Source organism: Piliocolobus tephrosceles, chromosome 5 (genome assembly GCF_002776525.5).
Source record: "Piliocolobus tephrosceles isolate RC106 chromosome 5, ASM277652v3, whole genome shotgun sequence".
Lineage (NCBI taxonomy): Eukaryota > Metazoa > Chordata > Mammalia > Primates > Cercopithecidae > Piliocolobus > Piliocolobus tephrosceles.
The window spans coordinates 142980814-143004836 of NC_045438.1; the positions used below are offsets into that span (position 1 = coordinate 142980814).

General features: G+C 37.9%; 1 protein-coding gene across 1 annotated transcript in view; it reads right to left on the bottom strand.

Moving 5' to 3' along the window:
- CARMIL1 (capping protein regulator and myosin 1 linker 1) overlaps nt 1–24023 on the bottom strand; it is a 341373-nt gene that overhangs the window by 110650 nt on the left and 206700 nt on the right. Inside the window, exons 13-19 of the mRNA XM_023209724.3 lie at nt 22758–22861; nt 19526–19603; nt 19300–19376; nt 15886–15990; nt 10850–10919; nt 906–987; nt 40–139 (exon numbers count right to left, since the gene is read on the bottom strand). Coding sequence (XP_023065492.1) covers nt 40–139; nt 906–987; nt 10850–10919; nt 15886–15990; nt 19300–19376; nt 19526–19603; nt 22758–22861 — 616 coding nt within the window. The remainder of the gene's footprint in view (nt 1–39; nt 140–905; nt 988–10849; nt 10920–15885; nt 15991–19299; nt 19377–19525; nt 19604–22757; nt 22862–24023) is intronic.

Below are 24023 nucleotides of genomic sequence, written 5' to 3' on the forward strand. Positions count from 1 at the left end.
TTTTCATCATTGTCATATAAAAAAATTCAAAACTCTTACTTGGATTTCATATTATTAAAATTTTTGCCTAACGCCAGGTGTTGTATTGATCTGTTTTTACTGAGCCATACCATTAAGGTAGATAGGTCAGATTCTAAACCTGGAAAGAATCAGAGTAAATAAAGCATCAAAACACATGTGTATAAATTAATTCTCAGCTGGAACACAATTAAGCAAAGGTGACATGTAGTTAGATGACTTCCTTTACCTTCCTGAGGGGCCTGGGATTCTAATCTTTCATTTTCAAAGGCACTCTTTGCTCTCTTTTCATGTCCTATTATTTCACAAGGATAAACTCATTCTCTACAAAGACTTATCTAAATCTCTTATACAATCAGTGGCTAAACCAAGTCAGCAGGAAATGGGAATGAATAATGGCAGAAAGTTTCATCTCTCCCCACCACTCTGTTAGAGAAGATTCCAACAAACTGTTCACTGGGGGGTAAGTGGAGTTAAAGTTGTCTATGCAAATTTCACAGGTTCATACTAACATGATACTACAATCAGCAGAAATGAAGCTAATGAAATAAGCTTCTGAATAAATAAACAAGAGTACAATTTTATTATCAGCTAGAATGCAAAAAGTTGGGCTCAGACCTTTTTCAATGTACTGGTGATATTTTTGCAACTGAGTTGTTTTACTGCATAGACTTTGCATAGTTGGCCACAGAATCAACTTATAAGAGTCTGGCACAGTTTTATTCTACAAATAAATCCTATTATTAAATTTAAAAGCCCTATTAGTTAAGAAATAAAATAACATTTTTATTAAGGTATGTCTGGATTTGGGTAGAAGATTATTTTCCCCTTATTAACTTGCTTCAAAAAATATTTCAGTTTCGTTTCTTTTCTGATACCTGACTTACCATTGTCGGAGATGTCTAAGCTGGTGATGTTGTGTATTTCAGCAATGCAACCTTCTAATACTTGAGCACCTCCTGATCTCAGCTAGAGAAACACAAACCAAACACAGAGTAAAGTCTTCACTCTACTGGAAGTGTAATCAAAATATTAAAAATAGGAGAGATAGTCAGTCTTAAAATAAACTTAGTACCAAAGAAAAAGTAAAAGCCTATCAACTCCAAAGAAGCCTATCACTAGCCATTGCTGCTGTAAAGAGCCTATCACTAGCCACTGCTGCTGTTTTCTGTGCCACGTGATCCCACATTAAATCCTAAAACCATCAGAAAAAAACAAAAGAGAAACAAGATGACTACCACCCAGGCCACTATAGTAGCAAAGCAGTGTCAACCCGGAAGAACTTCTTCATTTCTGACTTTTGGAAATCTAATAAATTCATTTTATACATGAGAAAATTACTGTTTTATTTGACTGTTACCAATTCCAAGGTATAAACTCTCCACCCAACCAAAGGAGACAATAAAGACTTACTTTGATTGTCAAACATTTCAGGAAGGACCCATCCCTACCTGTTCTAAGAAATGAGTGTGAGTTCTCACTAATAATTAGCTAACTAAAGATGACTGCAAAATGATTTGTACAAATGCTTTGAGTCATGGAGGGAAAATTGTTGAATTAATATAAAATATCATTATGATGATTATTTTAGAGCAAAATTAAGTGCAAATGATTATTCTCACCTCATTCGCAACTTTATTTAAAAGAGAACAACAACCTGAAAAACCCAATGCAGCACTTTTCATCTTTTCCTATGAAATCAAAGCATATTTTACAGGAGTCATAATATCTTTGTATTTCCCATTCAGCAATATTTGTTGAGTTCCTACTCTGTGTAAGACACTGTGAAGGATGCAAAGTTCCCTAAGCTGTGGCCCTTTTGCTCAGTAAACTTATTATCTAATGAGGAAAAACAAACTATCATTTATTGGAAACCTGTGAACCAAGGAACATGGCAAGTCCTTTACTCATGTAGGAAAATTAAAATTTATAAAAATTTTGACAACTAACTTACAATACAAGGTGCTATTTTCCACATGTCTAGGTTTTGATGTAAGAATTAGAAGAATCCTCATTTCCCTATTTTGGATGCAATATTTTGCTGGTTCCTTGGATCAGAACGTGCCAACTTCTCTGGTTTTTTTGTATGGTGAGCAGAGAGTTCTGCACAGATCTTTGGGAATGCTCTCTATTCAGAAGAATTTCAGTGGGGATGTTTACATTCAGCCATTCCTGCTTTTCTGAGACAGCATCTCACTGTGTTGCTCAGGCTAGTCTTGAACTCCTGGGTTCAAACAATCCTCCCACCTCAGAGTCCCAAGTAGCTGGAATTATAGGCATGTGCCACCGCATCTCACCATTTCTACTTTTTAAGGTAGACAGATTGCTCTAAGGTGAGCTCTGAAGTAGAGTATTGCAGAGAGATAAACCTCTCCAAGGGACTGGTTTTCATACTTCAGGGAAACCAAAACCAACTTGACAGCTGAAGGGCTTCTAACCTGTGTGTGAAGCTATTGTCAGGAACGAGTGGCAGGCCCACTTCACTACACCTGCTTGTTTTCTCAGGAGCTCTCCAGCTTACCCAAATGCCCCATCAGGCCTGTCTCATCATGACACCTGTACATCTTCCCCAGCACCTTGCTACTCAAAATCTGAGATGAGTAAGTACAGAAATTGAGTGTAAAGATTTTTAGAAACTTTAGTAGTAAACATTTTAGGTCTGTTGTATCTAATCACAAAACCTGGGGGCTTGTATATCTCACATCTTTCTAAATCTTTCTTGTATTTTGTTCTTATTATATTTTATAAATGTATTGGTTTATGATAGATTGGAAGTTTAAAAAACATAAAAATAATTTATTTACTACAGATAGTTCTGAAAAGCATGGCTCTTGGTCACAGCTTGTTTATACTTGAAGAATTAAATGTGTACATACACTATGTCAAAGCTAAAACAAGAACTAATTTAAGTAAACACTTTTCCAAAAACAATTTGATTTTTAGAGCAAGAAAAAAGTACGCTTTTGAGAAGGTAAGTGTAAATGCGTAAGTCTTTACAATTTCATATTTGCTGAGAGTTATTTACTTGTTGAGAAATAAAATTTCTGTTAGAAAATGTCTATGTTCTATCATTTTAAAGTATAGTAAAAATATTCCATTTATAGCAATAGAAAATATAGGTAACATTTAAAGGTTTAACTTTGTTTATACATACTCCTTACTGATAATATTTGCAGCATATACACATAAAACATATTTTCCAATATTTAAAAAATAATCAAATGTATCAATATATTCTAATTGATTCATAAAGTACTTACACAATGGCCAAGCTAATGAAAGCCCAAGGAGAAAAAACAGAAAACATTATCAGCAGTATGCAGAACAAGAATAAAGGAGAAGCTAAAGTCTCTATCAATACAAAATGTAAAAAAGCAAAGAGTCAGGAAAAATACTTCTAACTAAAATTTGCTCCCAAAACAAAAATTTAGATACAAAAATAACTGAGCTTCAGTTACCAAGAACATTCAATTTAAGTCACAGATTATTAAATGTCTAAAATTCTCCAAAAGCTAAAGCTTTCTCAAAACAGTAAAAGCTTTTTCATTACTGTAAATGAAAAGCCTTTTAAATGAATTTGCATAATTAGAGGCTGTCTGCATGTGTGCATGTAAAACTGGTTTTTAAATTACCCTTATTTGGATCCCACACACTAGCATTATTTAAAAGAAAGCAAGATCAAAGAGAAGTAAATGTGACTACAATGACGAACACTTTTTGAACTGTTAAAAATAAAATCACATTTCCTTCAAGAGAGTAGTATCCTCTCACTCAAGGAAAGTGGAACATTTCTGATCTTACTCATAATTCTAAGGAAAAAGTAATATCAAACACTCAAATATCCATAACGGGGGATAAGGACAGCAAGGAAAATTAAAATCTAGAAGGAACTTTCAATAATTTACTTTCCTTCCTTAATATCATTTATCATTTAAAAAGATATGGCAAAAATATAAAATGACCCCCAAATTATCTACTATTCTTTCATAGGGGTTCCAATAGTAATTTTTTAAATTAATTTTTATCCTGGGAAATTTTCATACATAAAACTGAATGGTGTAGGTTTCTCCAAGGACAGAAAAAATGATTAGACAACATCCAGTTCATAATGCCCACTTTCTAGCAGGATTTGATGCCAAATAACAATCTAGTACCTAAGAAGGATGTATATAAATACAGTTGTTTTCTTTTTTGTTTGTTTGTTTGTTCGAGACAGAGTCTCACTGTCTCCCAGGCTGGAGTGCAATGGCACAATCTCGACTCACTGCAACCTCCACCTCCTAGGTTCAAGCAATTCTCCTGCCTCAGCCTCCCAAGTAGCTAGGATTATACGCATGCACCACCATGCCTAGTTAATTTTTGTATTTTTAGTAGAGATGGGTTTCACCATGTTAGCCAGGCTGGTCCTGAACTCCTGACCTCAAGTGATCTGCCTGCCTTGGCCTCCCAAAGTGCTGGCATGACAGGCGTGAGCCACCATGCTCAGGCAAATACAGTCATTTTCAAGGTGCAAACAGGTGCAGATATTCATGGCTTTCATATATGCATCCTGTCACGTGAAACATTTGCAATTCTGCATTCTATACCTGGCCTGACAGGGAAGTGATAGGTGAGGGGAACTACAATGATGCTTGCCTCAAGGTTGGTTGAATGATTATCAAACGGAATGAAACTGTAAAAGTTTCTATTCAATTGCTGCAAAACTCATTACAAATGTCAGTATTTGATGTTCTTTTTTCTACTCATCATGAATTGCAATAAACTGTAGGATCATCTTCAGAAAAGTTTCCACTTAAAGAAACTAACTCCCACACCCAGGCCTGCAACTAAGCCACAACTATAATTAATTGCCCTTTGCATCTTCTCTGAAGTATTAGAGATTTTTGTCTCTCATTTGGAAGGATATTAAGTTTGAAGAATTTAGTCCCATCATTTACCAATTCTTCTCTTAATGTATAACTATGAAGTTATAAGATTTTTAAACATACAAGAATGCACATGCCCAAGCACAGTGGCTCACACCTGTAATCCCAGCACTTTGGGAGGCCAAGGTAGGTGGATTACTAGAGGTCAGGAGTTTGAGACCAGCCTGGCCAACATGGTGAAACCCCATCTCTACTAACAATACAAAAATTAGCCGGACACAGTGGCATATGCCTGTAATCCCAGCTACTCAGGAGGCTGAGACAGGAGAATAACTTGAACCCTAGAGGTGCAGGTTGCAGTGAGCCAAGATTGCACCACTGCACTCCAGCCTGGGTGACAGAGTAAGACTTTGTCTCAGTAAAAAAAAAAAAAAAAGAATGCATAGATCCATTGCCTCTCTTCAGATACTTGGGTACATGGGAAGAATACTCATGAATGACAACATCACTACTGCCATATAAAATGGTTTTGAAGTTCTTCAGAACTAAGCTAGAGGGCAATGGAATACACACATTTCTCTGAACATCTGTACTGACACTAAATCCTAACCCTTTGAGAATGAATAAGGATCAGCCACAGGCCATCTTGAAGCTAATCTGGCCATGAAGTATATAATACTGTCTTGTGTCCAAAAAATCAGGTTTCGAGAAGAATTTGTCTCACCAATAAGCTGATGAGAGGAATCCTTAATGAAAGATGTAAAACAACTTTGAAGACAATTCCCAAAAATTTTTTGGTAAAGATTGCATAAAGCTTCTAAATAAAAATTTTTAGAAGGGCAATACTGACCTATGATATCAATTCTGACATTCCAAATAAAGCTCCTCCATCGCAAATCTTTTACACCCTAGATGATGGCTCACATATGCTGGGCTGGCGTAGTGACGTTGTACCAGACGCTAGCCTTGAAAACCAATATTCCCATTCAATAGATGAGCAACAAAGGCTGAAAGAAGGTGAGTCACCTAATAAGCCAAGTAAGTGAGCCATGTTTCAAAGGGGGCCCTTTGATTCCAAAGTGCTCACCCTTGGCTCACTCTTTTTGCCTCCCATAACTACTTTGAGTCATTTTCACACACAAGACAGACTCCTTTTCCATACTAAAAGACCAAGGGAAAGAAACAGAGGTGATGATATCATTAATGCAAAATGCCTTAAGGAACATAGAAGTTTTTTCTTGTAAGTATAGAAGTTACCTGAAAATGTAAGGTTAATTTCAGTGCTTGTTACCTTAGTTATCACAGATACAAAAGACTATAGACCAACATTTTAGATTTAATTTTCCAAATAACAATGATGTTTGTATTGTAAGAAAGCAACTCCATACGTTCTAAATACCCACAGGGAACTTTTTTTTTAATAGCATGAAGTGTAAGTCTCCTCTCTCATTCAAATTAATGAGTGTGAAATGCGTATTTCAGGGGAATAAAGAATACCTTGAGAACTACAAGCCAACTTATTAGGAAAGGTGAGAACGAACAGTAAAGGAACCAGCATAAGGCAAAATCAAAAATAATTTGCTTAAGTTATTCTAAACTCCCTGTCCAAACACTTTTACTTCCTACTTTAAGACTATTTTCCCTTTCCTCCCAATAATCTCAACTACCATATTTTACCATCATTTATCCTCTATAACACTCATACTAATCTGATTTTAAAATCCATCGCTGGATTTATTCTCCCTACCAGGAGAAGAAATAAATCTGGGTCAAAAATTCTTTACAGTAGCCAGGCGCGGTGGCTCACGCCTGTAATCCCAGCACTTCGGGAGGCTGAGGCGGGTGGATCACGAGGTCAGGAGATCGAGGCCATCCTGGCTAACACAGTGAAACCCCATCTCTACTAAATATACAAAAAATTAGCTGGGTGTGCTAGCGGATGCCTGTAGTCCCAGCTACTCGGGAGGCTGAGGCAGGAGAATGGTGTGAACCCGGGAGGCGGAGGTTGCAGTGAGCTGAGATCATGCCACTGCACTCCAACCTGGGTGACAGAGTGAAACTCCATCTCAAAAAAAAAAAAAAAAATCTATACAGTAGATGTTTTATATTAATCACCTATTTATAAATATAAGAAGACTTCAAGGTATCTCACAATAGTTCCTGTTTCCCTGGCTGTGGTGGACTTGTATTAGAGGTACCCGCAGGAAGCGTTGAGCTCTTATGGAGCCCACATCAGAAACTGCAGGACTGCAGGACAAACCCTCCCTATCCGTCCCCATCCCCCCCAACCCCCGGCCCTCCGCACCTCCTCCCCCAACCCCAGCAGGATGATCAACACCTGCCAGCTGAACGCTCTGGACCTTGACTTGTCCCAGGTCTGCCAGCCCCTCAACCTGAGTAAGTAACCTCCCAAGATGACAACGATATCAAGGAGAAATTTCATTTCTCACCACTTTTTGGATTTTAAGACTAGATTTATATGATCATCGGGAAAAGTCAAGGGCTGAAGCTGCTATGATTTTGACTGGTATGCTAAGAGTGGAGAGGGTTTGTAGTTAAACAGAGAACAGGCAGAAAGAAAATATACATATTCATGATTTTAAACTTCCGTGACAGAAAGAGCTTCTAAGAGGATTACACAAACTCTGCAATATGAAATACAGATGATTAAAGACTCAAACAGTTAACACTCAAAGTGTCAAGCATTCCAGCATGAATTATATTGGAAATCCAAACACTTTTGGGGGGAGATTTATTATATCATGAAGAGAAGCAAACTGAAATCTACTTAAATATGGACATCTATGCCTAAGAAACAAAATGTCATAAAATATTATGACATAGTTTAGAAAAATAATTTTGTGTTTTACCAACTTTCATGAGCATCAACATAACATGTGACTTTATAAATGTGGTTGCCAGTACTGTGATTCAAGTTGTAAGTGGGGAGAACGTGGTACTACAATACTTTTAAGACTTCCCCAAGTCAGTAGTATCAACTTATCATATAATGCATAAGTGAAAGGCCAAAATGAAATTGGAATTATCATAATAATACTGTTCAATCCCATCATCAGAGATTAACTATTTGACCTGAATTCCTGCCTTCATTAAAAAAAAAGATTATAAAAGATAAAGTCTACTAGCAATTAGGTTGAACTTTACGAAACTGCCAATAGTCTGCATTTTTTGACATGCAAAATATCAGTTTTATACAGTTCTTCTACTATAACTATCTGAAAGTTATTCTCAATAGAGCACAAAGGAGTTTAAGGAACAAGGTATATAGCAATCTTTGGGAACACGGCCCCTATCAATTTGTTTGAGAAGAAAATGCCTAACCATACTTAGTAGTCTAATAATTATCACTGTCAATATAACTATTAGCAACAGAGAATCAGGACAGTATTTTCATCATAGGTCTGCCATTGTTGAGTTATATTATTTCCACTTCTTTTGACCTCAGTTTACCTACAATTAAGAAACCATCTTAGCTTTATCACAGAACTGAATAAAAGATGTTAGACTGCTGGCAGTCACGATATTTAATCAGGATTGTAAAACCATATTAGAAGTTATTGCTAATTTAGTAGTTTGATCTAATAGAGCAGTAAAGTTTACACCAACTTGTTTTTTTGTTTTTATGAGACAGAGTCTCACTCTCTCGCCCAGGCTGGAGTGCAGTGGTACAGTCTCAGCTCACTGCAACCTCCGCCTCCCAGGTTCAAGCAATTCTCTGCTTCAGCCTCCTGAGTAGCTGGGATTACAGGAGCCTGCCACCACTCCCAGCTAATTTTTATATTTTTAGTAGAGACAGGGTTTCACCATCTTGGCCAGGCTGGTCTTGAACTCCTGACCTCGTGATCTACCTGCCTTGGCCTCCTAACGTGCTGGAACTACAGACATGAGTCACTGCGCCTGCCTTCTTTTTTTTGTTTGTTTTTTTTTTTTTTTACGGAATAACCTATCCCACTTGCTTCATTTCTCACTCCTCCCCCAATTAAAAATAAAATTACTGGCCGGGTGCAGTGGCACACGCCTTTAATCCTAGTACTTTGGGAGGTCCAGGCGGGAGGATCACGAGGTCAGGAGATCAAGACCAAGGTGAAACCCTGTCTCTACTAAAAATACAAAATATTAGCTGGGCGTGGTGGCGGGAACCTATAGTCCCAGCTACTTGGGAGGCTGAGGCAGGAGAATGGCGTGAACCTGGGAGGTGGAGCTTGCAGTGAGCCAAGATCCTTCCATAGCACTCCAGCCTGGATGACAGAGGGAAACCCTGTCTCTAAAATAAAATAAAATAAAATAAAATAAAATAAAATATAAAATTACTATTGGCATGCCCCTCAGTAAAGTGCTGGCAAACAAATAATTAATTAATATTACCAGATTTGGTTTCTACTATAGTCTATTTTTATAAATGAAAGATAATTAATGTGCATATGAAAATTCCACAATGCAAGGTTAGTTTTTTAGGGTTCTATTGTCTGGGTTTTTTTTTTTTTTTTTTTTTAAACAATATGTCTTTCTGTATTGTTTTTTGCTTTTCTTTTTTCAAAACAGTAAGACTGTTAAATCACATAATTGGTGTTCACTCCAGCTTGAAACTAATGAAAAATACTACACTAACAATTTATATGGTACAAATTCAGACTTGTCCATTTCTAGAATTTTCATAGAGGCAAAGCATTAATCTTATTCAATATTTAGTATTGGCTTGGTGCCTGGCATTTTGCTAGGAGATAGGGGAAATACAAAATATAGTATCACATAAATACTGCCCTCCAGAAAGTTACATCCAAGCATACAGGAGTTAATTTAATATCTATGCAAGGTACGACTGGCGCTTTAGCGTCCAAGTGCATGCTATTATCATTAAGGGTTAGATAATTAGAAAATATCAAGATCACAAAGGGCTGAAGCAGGCAGGGAAGAAACTTGGCAGACTGATAGGAAACCAGCAAGAGCAAACTAACTTTTCTGCATACCAGATACCCTAAGAAGCACTTTTCAAAAAGAGCTCCTTTAAACTTCATAACAACCCCTTGGGAGAGGTACTATTATCTCCATTTTGCAGGCACAGAAATTGAGACTTAGTTATATTAACCAATTCATCCAGGATTGCATAGCCTAGTAGGCTGATGCATGTATGCAGGACACTGCATGTGAGTTAATTCCTCAAAGAGAGGGAGGTCTTGGGGAGGTGGAGGAAGAGGGACTTGGTAGGAGTGCTGGGGAAGAGAGAACAGTGAGTGTAAAGGCCCGGGAATAGGAATAAGGAGACTTCCATCTCCATTCCTGGGAAGAAGTGATAAAGTTTGACATGTCAAGTCTGGCTCTGAATAGGCCATATAGTTTGTATCTGGGTATCTTCTTACTAATCACACAAAGTAAAAGTTTCAAAGATAGTAAAAGTTTAGGTGTCCTGTAAAATATAGACACTTTAGTCTCAATTCTTCTCTATGAGCTCTTTGATAGGAAGTGTTTGAAACTGCTATACTTTCTAGAGGTATATTAATTTTCTTGTTTTAAATCAAGATATTAAAAAGTAAAATTAATAAGACAGCCATTCTCTTTCACGCTCTACAAAATCCAAGTTAGGTTATACACATTTATCCCCTGCAACAAATGCTGCATGTTTCATTTTCATGATGGCAAAGTAAGTCTATGGTTTTATATCTCAAGGCTTCATCATAAAATACTCAGCCATCCGGCACCAAGAATGGAACAACAGAAACAACAACAAAACCCAAGTCATTAAAAACATACTTGAAAGTTTTCTAAATGGTGTTCTGTGGCTGTCTGTAGAAGAAACTTGCAAAGTACAGAACGTTATAAACTTGTATAATGTGTTTTTCTGCTTCATTTACACCCTGTGGAATCACACTATCACATTTTATCCAGGAAAAAGACAAAGCGGTTAAGGCTATTATCTATTCCAGTAAACAATCTAAGGGTGTTCTTACCTCACAGTTGCTGAGATCCAGAGAAACCCCCTTCAAGTTATGATTACAAGCCAGGCCCAATAACAGTGCTCTGAGGGGAGGAAACACATATATTAGATACACATTCCACACATTGCCCAAAAGAAAAAATGTAAGCACACTGAACAAAGCCTAGAGAAAGAAGACTGCCTTTTCTGAATCACAGGTCAAGCACCAAGCACCCTCTTACTTTTTAAAATGCCAACTGCATTTCTGCCTCACAACAACAGTGAAAGACTGACTCTGCAGCATTCTTTTGCCTGACAGGCAGTGAGCCCATCATAAATGTAAAACCTGGTAGGATTGCTATTCCTATGCAAATAAGCCAACAGCACACCTAATTGCATATTGAAATTAAATTGTGCTCATCACAGATAAATTCCCACCTGCATCTGCTTGAGAAGAGCTTTAATAATGTTTAGAATATTATTAAGCAATTATTATTAGAGTTGCAAAGTAAAGCTAGTTTTCCCTAAGGAACATGTAAGTGAGGAAGTCAGGCTCCACAGTATACCAGGATGTGAAATTATATCTAGATGAGTTTATTAAATGACCTACAGTAGCGGGTGGGCAAGGGTATAAAACAAGGCACATGTCTTGAATCGGAGTCCAGGATCCTGCCTGTCCAACTACCTGCTCAGCCGGGACAAATCATATATCACTGCTCTGAAAAGGAATTTTCTCATCTGCAAATTGAGGAGATTAGACTAATCACTTGGATCCACTCTGACAAGTCAGTCCTATAAAATCCAACACCATCAAGCAAGCTTGAAACAGAAAATTCACACATACACACACAACCACTAAATTATACAAAGTGGACAGAAGACCCTAAATCAGACTTTGTGAAAAACACAGAGATGAGCATAAGATGGTTCCTGCTTTCAAGCAAGGAAAACAGATAGGTATGCCAATAACTCTAACACAAGGTTGCCAGTGGTAAGTACTAGAAGAGTGGAACCCAGGTATTTATTAACTGGGGGTGACTACCTGTTTTCCATGTTGCCAGGAAAAAGACCTCTACTCAGAATACCCCAAAAATACCCTAGGGTAAGGGTAAGGTGGGAAGGTAGGCAATTATTTTATGCCCAAGTCTCTGAGATTTTCTTTTCTAGTGATTCTCTGGCTTTATCTACCACTAAGAGAGAACCCAGCAGTGGCATGGAACACATAGGGGCTTGGCTGCCTCCAGCTATGAAAACCCACCTCCTCCCACTCCCTGACCCTGTTACGAGGCTGGAAGTAAGTGCCTTCCTTTTCACTTTTTAAATTCAGTTCACTAGTCCCTTATTCTAAAACACTGTCCTATGAGAAAGGCTGGGTATATCTCATCTATGTACTTGTTCAAATACTTATTAAATTGCTTTTCTTTTCCTAAAAATTACTTATGTGCCCTTTCTTTCATGGGGGCAGTATTGAGTCACTGAAAGCGCTGGAGGCTGAAAACCAAAAGGCCAGTCCTCATGTCCCAGCTCAGCGGCTACTGGTTGAATGACCTTAAGCACATCACTTTTTGTGTATGTCTTAAGTTCTCATCAGTAAAATGAGAGTTAGGATATTACCAAAGAGGCCCCTTTTATTTCCAATATATGCTGAGTTTCTAGGACTTAGACACATATTTCAACATTGTATTTTTATGATGCTTAGACGGAAGGAAAATACTTCCTACTTTTCTCACATGTGAATTAAGGCCAAGAAAACAAATGATATGCTTTAAGGCATTTAACTACAGAAGGCCAATGATTAGGAGGCAACCACTCATGAGACTAGTAAAAATAAATAACCTATAGAAACTGTCCCTAGTAAAATAAAAGAATAAATACAATAAAGCATACTGGGCACTGGGGAAAAATTCTATAGCAAAATATGATGTTTATTTTAACCTAATGATGGCAAAATTGCCTTAACAATCATCTTCTAGATCCCCAATCACTATTGCAGAATTGCTTAAGAGAACAATTTGAATTTAATTCTTCCAGCTCTAGATCAGTGGCACTAGTTATAATTTCAGGGTAGCACATTCAACAGGTTTATGAAAAATACTCAGCCAGAGAGATGGGGTCAAAGAGAAGGGGTGCCACATGGCAGGGAGAAAGGGGATGTCCCGGAAGAAAGACTTGAGGGAGGGAAAACGAAAGACCAATAATGAGCAGTAAGCAGGAACTCACACTGCACTCTGAGTGATGCTGGAGCAACGAACATCCTTGGCACACACATGGACCAGACTATTCTAGCGATTTTAGAAAACACCAAGGAACAGCATCACCATGTTCTCTAACTCCCCTTGAAATATATTAACATGGACCAAAAAAGGCCTCAAAGGAAAATTGCAACAATAAAGTAAGCAGTCATATTCTTTGTCTTGCTTCCTACCTCCACCTGCTGCAAAACACTCTACTTCCCCAATTTGCTTGTAAAAGAATCTCAAATTAAGTGGGAAACTTGTGGGGAAAAATATTGTTATGTCCAAACTTCTCTCAAAAGTAACTGTGTTGCTTCAGTTTATTCTCTCACTGATACTAATCCGAAACCCTTAGAGAAACAAGGGTTTCTGCCCCTCTTGGTGCAGTTGAAGGCGGCATGAGGTAGGGAACACTGCTGAGCCCATGACAGCTGGCTGAGAGCAGCGGACACTGCTAGGCACTTCCCAGAACCCACTCTGGGTTCTTCCTCTTTACTGGAAGAGCCTCCCAGCGCAACTTCTCCCTTCTGTCCGATCCTGCTTTCTCCCCGATCCCTCTTCACTGATGGTAATCCCAAGAGAATGTCCTTATAAATATCCTACTTGCTAATCTCCATCTCAAAGTTGGCTCCTCAGGAAACCCAATCTCCAATAGTGATTTGGGGCAAATTACTTAGCTTCTCTGAGCCTCAATATCCCCAGCTGTAAAATGGGGATAATGATATCAACTTCTCATCACTGTCATCAACATTAAAGGTGACAGGCCATATGTAAGCACCCAGCACAGTGTCTAGTTTAGGGTAGTACTGTGCAAATTCCTTTTCATCCTCACCCTCTCATACATAAACCTGAGAACTTCAGTTTTGTGTTATCTTTTCAAATAATTATATCACATTAAATGTATATGTGGAATTTTATTTACATAATCTTTAGCCATGAAGGCTTTCTCCCCATATTAAAATTTTTACTGATTAAAGCACAGAGCTGAAGAGACTACCGACTTAACATTATCAAACATTCACACCAATAACATCAGGTCCAAGATTTAACAATTACAAAATATCTCTGAAGTACAACATTTACAGGTATATATGTGCAACAAAGTACATTAAGTCCAGTCTTGTTGCAAAGTGAAATATTCCACAAAATCAGTTACACTAACCAATAAAATGTTACTCTATATTATACAAAAGTCAACAAGATTGAAAGAATTAAAAATAGAAAACTATTTGAATATGCTAATTTCCTGCTGATACATTACCAGGACAAGGACCCTCTCTGGTTTTGCTTCCTACTCTGCCATCCAGTGTCCAGCACATTGTAGATGCTCAGTATTACTTGAATGAATATGTAAATGAGTACGATTATAATGGAACTTTAGAATATGATTCTCATAGCTTTCTTAATATCCATACAAACAGCCAAATCATGAGGTATTTATTATTTATGGCTATTATATTTAGGGATCCCAAATATATTAACTCAACATTTTTTAAGCCTGCTATAACATAACATCAGACTTTTTTTTTTTTCAGCACTTGACTAGATCTACTTTTTTTTTTTTTTTTTTTTTTTTTTTGGAGATGGAGTCTCACTCTGTCACCAGGCTGGCATGCAATGGCGTGATCTCGGCTCACTGCAACCTCTGCCTCCTGGGTTCAAGCGATTCTCCTGCCTCCAGCTCCTGAGTAGCTGAGAATACAGGCATGTACCACCATGCCTGGCTAATTTTTGTATTTTTAGTAGAGACGGGGTTTCACCATGTTGGCCAAGCTGGTCTCAAACTCCTGACCTCAAGTGATCTGCCCACCTCGGCCTCCCAGAGTGCTGGGTTTACAGGCATGAGCCACCGCACCCGGCCTGGATCTACTTTTTTAAAGGCATCCATTGTTTTGATCATCTGGTACTATATGAAAACAAGAACTTCATACCTCTCAAAACCGAAATAAAAAAGGAAAAGAAAAGATAATTTATAAATTAAATGAAGCTTAATTTTCTAGTAAGATGAAGAGCAGACATTAATACACATTACAAGGGAAAAATTAAATGCTGATTTACAGTCAGCTGGGAAGGGAGAAATCCATGCATATACTTGAGCATATCTGACAACTTTCATAATCATCACTTCAAAATACCTTCTTTAGACTCAAAGAGAATTTGACCCTACAGTCAAATTCACTGAACTTGTACACTAAACTTTTGACTCTTTCTGGCAATAGTGAACAGAAATCTCAAGGATAATAAATTATTCTCAAACCTCAATTTAGCTAACAATTTTAACTTCACCACTATACCTACACTAGGGATATTAACCCATAAGTTGGCTGCCAAATAAAAGTGCCAAAGAGCCCATATTAACCTCAGTAATTCAGAAACCAAAGTAGCTAAAAATTCATTCTGTTGCATACATACAATGTGTTTAGAGTTTATTACTATTAGTATAAAGATTTAGAGTAAATGCTAATGAAAACACGCACATACACATACACACACACACACACACACACACACACACACGCACGAATATGCCTGAAATGGAATGAACAGAGGTTAATATAAAAGCAATAGTAAGTACCTGGGAATACAACTTTTGTAGATCAGTGACTCCTGCCAAGGTCATAAACCAAAAGATGTTTTTTCTTAGAAGATGCAATAATATCAATAGTGCACAATGTATTTTTTTAAATTTTAATTTATTTTTCTGCCCCACAGTAAAAAGGTATTCTCATCTGTTGTTTTTGTCTTTGGATTATATATCTTTCTCCCTTCCCTCAAGCACATTCATAAAAGCAAGTTGAACTTTAAAAGCTCTGGAGAAAGTGAATTAACCACTCACTTTAAGGGCTCAGGAGACAGTTTTGTGCCTGAAAGGTTGATGTGCATCAAAGCCAGAGAACTACTAAAAAACTGTTTGAAAGATGGAGGTACTTCTTTTCCTTTCCTGAAAAAAAACACAAGAGTTATACAAGCGGTTATACCTTCATCAAACATATTCATTGATTATTCAGACACTGTGAAATCTACAAATCAGTCATAGTCTCTGTAGAAATTTAAAAAGTAAATAGAAACAAATAAATGTCCAAAACCTAAAGCCATAAAGCCAATATTATTAAAGGAACCACTTAAGTGAGGTAAAGAAATACTTAGTTCATAAAATAATTCATTGCTGTTCTTCATAGCCAATGAATTCATTGTGTTTTACCTCTTGATCAGGAAACTCCATGTTTGGAATTTTTAAAAATAGGAGGTCAGAGAAGATGTATATTTCTCACCAATTTAAAAGCTTTCCCACTGGGTGGCACAAAATGTTAGAGATCAATACCTGCATTTGGCAATGTTTTTAGATGTAGCAGGTTTCACATGCAACAAGATTGTAATCTGATGTTGAGCTAAAACAGCACAGAAAGTCCAAATGGCATGAAGCCTCCATTACAAATAGCCTATTCAGCTACTATGTCCATATCACAAACCTAATCATTTCAGGCCAACTATTAGAACAGTTAAAGACAAAACTATAAAATAAAATGGCTATAACCTCCAAATACATCCCCTTGCTATTACGGAGAAAAGTATGTGGATCAAATCATACAGCTCAATAATACGGTAGCATCTACACTATACGATAAGGGTTTAAGAAAAACAGGACTCAAGAGTCCAAGATGGAATCTGAATGAACACTTTGCTTGTTCTGTTCTATCTGATAGAAATGATGGAAGGATTGAATAAGTCAGTATATATAAAGCACTTAGCTGATGCAGAGTAAGCACTCATTTAATGATAGTTATTCATATTCTGTGGAGGGAATCATGGAATCTCAGGGCAGAGAGCATCCTAGTGGTTTAGCTCAACCACATAATATTCAATAATATTTAATGTACAGAGATCTGGGAAAATCTGTCAATATTTGACAGTTTTTTTTTTTTTAAGTTTTTTTTTTTTTTTTTTTTTTGAGACGGAGTCTTGCTCTGTCGCCCAGGCTGGAGTGCAGTGGCCGGATCTCAGCTCACCGCAACCTCCGCCTCCTGGGTTCACGCCATTCTCCTGCCTCAGCCTCCCGAGTGGCTGGGACCACAGGCGCCCACCACCTCGCCCGGCTAATTTTTTGTATTTTTAGTAGAGACGGGGTTTCACCGTGTTAGCCAGGAGGGTCTCGATCTCCTGACCTCGTGATCCGCCCGTCTCGGCCTCCCAAAGTGCTGGGATTACAGGCTTGAGCCACCGCGCCCGGCCTTTTTTAAGTTTTAAAACAGGACAATTGAAGGCTATTTGAGAAGAAAAATCTAAACAACAAAAATCTCTATCTGAGAAGATGAAAAATAAAACTAAGAGGAAAGAGAATTCTGGTAGACTGTGTGATATAAGAAATCTCAAACAACTCTGTTTCCATATAGTGGAACAATGTAAGCTTGTATATTCTTGTTCACTTTCTGCTGAGAAAATACTGTTAACTTACTCTAAATATATTTCTCCTCCTGCTATTCTGTCTTACTGCTGAGTATTCCAGTGTTTCCAAATATTCACTACCCCTTTTTGAAGGAGGATGATGCTTCATCCCTCCACTGACAGCAGGCTTGGCCACGTGACTCTCTTTGGCCAGTGAGACGTGAGCAGAAATGATGTGTGTGACTTCCAGAGAGAAGCCTTGGGAGCCAGTATGTGCACTGCCATGATCTCTTTTTCTCTGCTATATGACTGTGAATGTTCTAGATAGGAGGCCACTCTGCCTCCTGGAGTGAAGGCTATATGCCAGCCCACAATGGACACGTCACAAAATCACTGTTACTGAAAGCCATGGACATTGGGGGAAAGGGGTCACTGTTACTGTGGAACAATCTAACTTATCCTGACGGATGCACTTATGAAATTATCTGTGAATAAAAGAATGAAAAGCCTAGCTGACAATCCACACCTCAACGTAAATGCAGTAATTTCAACAAAATTACTAAGGGCTTTCTACAACTATATCTAGGTAAGGTATTAGGTATTAAACAGTTTAATCACAACCTTTCATGTGGAAGACAAGACAATTTGTTAGCGCAATTCTGTTCTATAAGCTTAACAGCTCTACTGAAGACCAGTCATCACAGAATTCACAGTATTGTGAACTCAAAAGTGCTGATTATACAAAAACCTTTATAGTCTGTGCTTTCATCTTGTAACCCAGTTCCCCAGTCAATTACTGCTCCACCAAAGCATGGCTTTATAAGCTGGCTTCAAATATATGAGTTGACTAGGTTTCAATTAAAATTCTCAAATGTTCCCCAAAATATAGTTACCATGGAAAATTCTACTTTTCCCACCATTATATTTTCAGACGTAATACTCCCTAACTTTAATCTATGGAGGTATTTGTGGCATATTTTTGCTACTGGAAAGATTTAATCACTCTTGAAGTAATAAAAAATAGTACTTTAATATACAAAGTAATTGACTTACAAAGCACAATTATGGAATAAAGCATGCTACAAAACTGAATTTTCCAAATCAGTGAGGGTTATCCTTTTAAATATATAAGGCTTTTACAAATTAGCAAAAATAAAAATATTTCTAATATTAACCAATACCCATATTATTTAAAAGCATATAATAACTAAATATTATTTATAATTTATGGTCATAATTATAAATGCTAAGTGTTGAACTGTATTAATTCTTTAGATATTCCCAGATTCCATACCTATACAACCCGTGTACTTTTCATCATTCCTCTGATAATTCCTCTATAGTCTCTTTGCATTCTAAGTTGCTACTCTTTGTGAATCCTTGTTGCTTCTAATCTACTGCCTTATTCTGCAAACAGTTATAGTCAGGAGTATATAAGTGAAGTAGTCAGACTGGCCCTCAATTACTTCTACAAGTGAAACTGCATGACTTTGAGATAACTATTCTCTTTACTCTCCAAAAGTAGTTTATACCTACATCCAAGCTCATCCATGCGAAATACCTATAAAAGTTTCTAAAAGGGTTTTTCCCATATTAAGACAGATTGCCTGACCACATATAAGAAATAGTGCGCTATCACATAGTTCACGTAGGCAGGCTGGAATTATTGATAAGAACATTAACCTACATTTAAAACAAGAAAACAAAAACTTGAATGTTCAAGGCCTAATATTCATAAATAATGCTTAAGGCCGCCTTCTTTCATACACAACATTCACCCTTTATCACTCCGTTTTCCTTATCACTACAAGTTTTTCTCAGAAAAAGACACTTTCAGATGACAATGAGAGCAGAAATAAATCTATACCGGTGAGAGAAGACAGTTCTGGAGAGGTTGAGCACAGCTAAATATTGAAGGCATCCACGGAGAAGAGCTCCACAGACCTGAAAAAGAAATAAGGTACTCTTCTTTTCAAGTATTTCTAGGTCCAGGAGAATCTTTTATTAGAGGTCCCCTATATCCCATCTAAATAGCTCTTCTGAGACCCCTCAGAGCAATATTTTATATATATATATATATATATAAAATTTACCATGTCCAGGGAACATTCTGTATTGGATAAATCCAGATGAGCAATGGCATTCGGCTGGGCCAAAAAATTGTACATGTGCTTGAAAAAAATAAAAGATACATGTTAGGATTCTAGGAATACACATACACACAATGCAAGTTAATATTTTAAAAGGGAGTTGCCAGAATTTCTTAGATCATTCTCTGCTCTTCCCAAGGGGATTACCAGAATTTTCTGTCATTCCTTTACATTCCCTGATGTGAAAATCCCAAGAATAGTTAAAATTATGTTTGAGTAAAAAAGGCCAAATGGAACCTTGAAAACCAAACCCCCATTTTGTTACACATGACTTAGTTTTCCTGGTTAGTTTAATTTTTATTATACAATTTTGGAACAGTGCTAATTCATTTTAACTCCTGAGATTAAAATACCACCCGGACTACAGTCACTCTATCAAAATGCTAATCACTTTTTGAAAGTGTTTGCAGAACTACGAATCTGAATTTGAACCATAGGATGGTCTCAGGGTATCCTCTCTTCTGTTCAACATAATGATTTTTCTACCCTTAGTTACTTCTCAAAGCTAACAAGAATGACTTGGCAGCAATATGAGTGCATTTTAAAAGTTTTACTAATAGCTAAGACACTTTTGGTTTCAGGGGGTCACAATGCCTAAACTTCCCCAGTCCTCCTATTCAAGGCCATCAAAATAATGAAACTGATCAACAGATCAGTTCAACTGAGATGTTGTTCTGGAATTACCCTGTATGTGTAGCAACTGCCAGAGCCCACCCATAAGAAACTGAGTCCAAGCTGCCTGCCACCAGGCAAATAGCTTAATTCTCCTCTGCTTCACTGGATACCACTGGATACTTGCAAAAACAAACAAGCTTATACTGAGTATGCGCTTGCAAACATTTACTATGTGTAGCAGTTTGGCTATATGGTGCTTCAGAAGAATCCTATAAAGAAATTCAGAAGAGCAAAAAAATAGCCTGTAAACACTTAACACTTTAAAATAACCATACACATAGAATGACTTTTCTTTCTCCCCTCCCTTCCCCTCCTCTCCTCTTTCTTTCTTTCTTATTCATTTATTTACTTATTTATTTTAAGACAGGGTCTGGCTCAAATTTATTTATTTATTTATTTTAAGACAGGGTCTGGCTCTGTTGCCCACACTGGAGTGCAGTGGTATGAACTCGGCTCACCGCAACCTCCACCTCCCGGGCTCAAGCCATCCTCCCACCTCAACCTCCTGAGTAGCTGAGACTACAGGCATGTGACACCACGCCCGGCTAGTTTTTGTGTTTTTTGTAGAGATAGGGTTTCACCATGTTGTCCAGGCTGGTCACAAACTCCTGGACCCCAGAGATCACCTGCCTTAGCCTCCAAAAGTGCTGGAATTCTAGATGTGAGCCACTGCACCCAGCCATAGAATGGATTTCATTATGAGAAGTTCTGATTCAGAAAAGTCATTTTGCTCTCACATGAAGATCCTCTGCCTCTTTCTGTTTGCCTTGCAAAAATTGTCTCAAGAGACTTTTAAGTTCACTGTGGCTTTGCTCCCAGTCACCAGCTGGGGGAGCTCTTATCACCATGAAATGGTGACAAGACTACTCGGTCACACTTCTCCAAAGAGGCCAGGCCCTGTTAGGCTGCTTTCCCTGAGGGTACAGGGTCAGGTAAACTCCTGCACCTGCCACCAGGCTCCTGGAACTTTCGTCTTTCTCATCTCCCTTCCAGCCCACTCTCACTCAGGCCTCACCGTTTCACTCCCCAGAAGCAAGCAACAACAGGACCCATCCTGGCAAGAAAAAGAAATCTTGAGCTATTTTGTTGTTTTAGGTGACTATTAATGTTCCTATATTAGCTGAATCTTACTAATCTTTAGCCTTTCCTTTCACCCTTCCCTCTATTCTTCTATTTTGCCACAGTATTATTTTGGTGGTTTCACATTGGCCTCCTTGTTTGATTTTGGGAGGGAGCAGATTTATGAACCGTCAGTGAAGGTAACAACAGAAACTGGAAAATGAATTGAAAAATCATGGCACACCAGGAATCAAGTATTATTTAAATAATTTTAAGTGCAAGGGAGAGAAAAAGGAAAAAAAAATACAAAAAGGCCTTCATTTGTACTTCCTGCCTTACAGGTAAACCAAAACAAGAGAAGTAAGAATAAATTTCAGTGTTTTTCAGCCCTGTGGCAAAGCAGTGGATTGCAAATTAAGGCCCTCCAAAGATGGCCACTGGGTGTAGGCCATGTTGTGAAAGAAACAATTCTTCTAAATTCTATCTTGGTGACCAGAGGGGATCATTCGCCTCATATGGAAATGAGATCATACCTAATCCACTGTGTCAAAGATCTGCCAAATATTACATTATTGATTCAGTTACATTAACAATTTTATTATAATTGAGGGAGTAGTTTTTGTCTTCACATTCAAACTCTGAAGAAATGGCCCCAGGTTATGTGTAGACCACTCTTCTCCCTATTTTATTCACAGAATAGATGAGTGCTCAGGTTTATCCCAATACTCCCTTTCAATTGTAACCTATAAAAAAAATCAATCTTCCCAGTAACAATAAAAATAATGAGAAAGTTCAGTTTATGTCCCCAATCTTCCTTACCAGGCAATTTTAACCTCTAAGCTAATGAGTTTTTGTTGTTGTTGTTATTGTTTGATACGGAGACTCATGCTGTCGCCCTGGCTGGAGTGCAGTGGCGTAATCTCGGCTCACTGCAACCTCCACCTCCAGGGTTCAAGCGCTTCTGCCTCAGCCTCCCGAGTACCTGGGACTACAGGCACATGCCACCATGCCTGGCTAATTTTTGTATTTTTAGTAGAGATGGGGTTTCACCATGTTGGCCAGGCTAGTCTCGATCTTCTGACCTCGTGATCTGCCTGCCTCAGCCTCCCAAAGTGCTGGGATTACAAGTGTGAGCCACCACGCCCGGCCCCTGTAAGCTAATGTTTTTAAATGAAGAAAATTCAACAGCATTACTTCCAAAAAAATGTGAACTTCAGCATCATTAAATGAGAAAAAAAATAATTGTGGTGATACATGACATTTGATTAACGAAGGCTCTGGAATTTTCAGTAAAACACTTCGTAAGCTTGTAACTAAATGATTCAAAGGTGTCATGATAAAGAGACAGGCAGGGAAACGCGCTACAAAGTCACGTTTAGAATTATTCCAGGCTTACTAAACACAGCTTCTTCGAAGATGGAATAAAGAAAGGAAAACTTACTGAGAGGTCATCTCCACGAAGGACATTCCCTGAGAGGTCGAGGTGGACAAGGGTAGAGGCGGTCAATGGATTGGCACTGAGTGACTGAGAAAGGCTGTTCACCCCTGCAACATCAAGAAAATCCAGGCTCAGTTTGCACTCCAGGAAACAAAATGAGGTTTGGGTTTCTATAAATGGCCCAACAGTTCCATCAAATTGCAGGACTGAGGTTAACCATGAACACTGTCCCCGAAAGGTGGCGCTATGATTGTGTCTCCTTTTGACACACCCTCAGGAAGAACAGGTTGGTCAAAGACACAACCCCCTCACTGAATCGGAAGGAGTAATGAATTGGCTTCCCTTTGCTCCATGTCTTCTGCTGTGTCCAAGGACAGAAAGGATTTTAATCTGAAGCCTTAGAATGATGAAAGCAATATAGTTGACAATGTTTATCCTTCTCTCAATCCTGCCAGGTGATTCTTGAGTTAGTGCCTGGTATTTAAATGATGCCTGTCCAAATTCAGATAATTTAGGCTATTTAAAGTATTGGGAAGTTAAAAAGAGAAGTATACAGCTCTTCTTAAATGTATTACATTCAAGGAAACATTTGGATTAAAATAGATTTCACAAAGAATCAGGAGATGATCTGTATACCATGTAAGATGCAATCATAAGGAAAAATGTATAATTAACATTCTATACACTCTTTACACACCAACATAAATGGCTCAAGTTAACATAAACTGCACTAAACTGACAAATCCACCTCAGAAAACAAATAATGAATATGTGAGGAGGCTGCTTATTCTGTATGGATAGAACTAAGTTCTTTTATAGGTGGGCAACAATTATTGACGGGCCCGCTAGTCATGGTTGTCTAGTGGGCCACTTCTTTTCAGAAGGGAATGGGAGCTCTTTGAGGTGTCATTATCAAACGGGAGCCCAGAAAGGTCTAATCACTCACTGAGACTCAATCACTCACCACAGCACTGATGATTTTACTTAGCATAATGGGAATGTAAGAGATAGTAAAGCTCTTTGTGTTTCTACCCAAAAGTCCATGGTTCCAAATTATATACTTTAGAAATATGGCTATTTCTTAATTGGGTACACTTTTATAAATTATTTTGTTTTTCTTAGTTTTCAGCAACATTTTTTGAAAATCTCAACCTATCAAACTGAGACTCAAGTAAGTCAACTACTCTAAAGAGAACCAGGAAAAGGTTTTCTTTGCCCTCCACATTTGGGCAGACCCTTCATGGAGAAGAGGGGCCAAGGTCAGTTCTG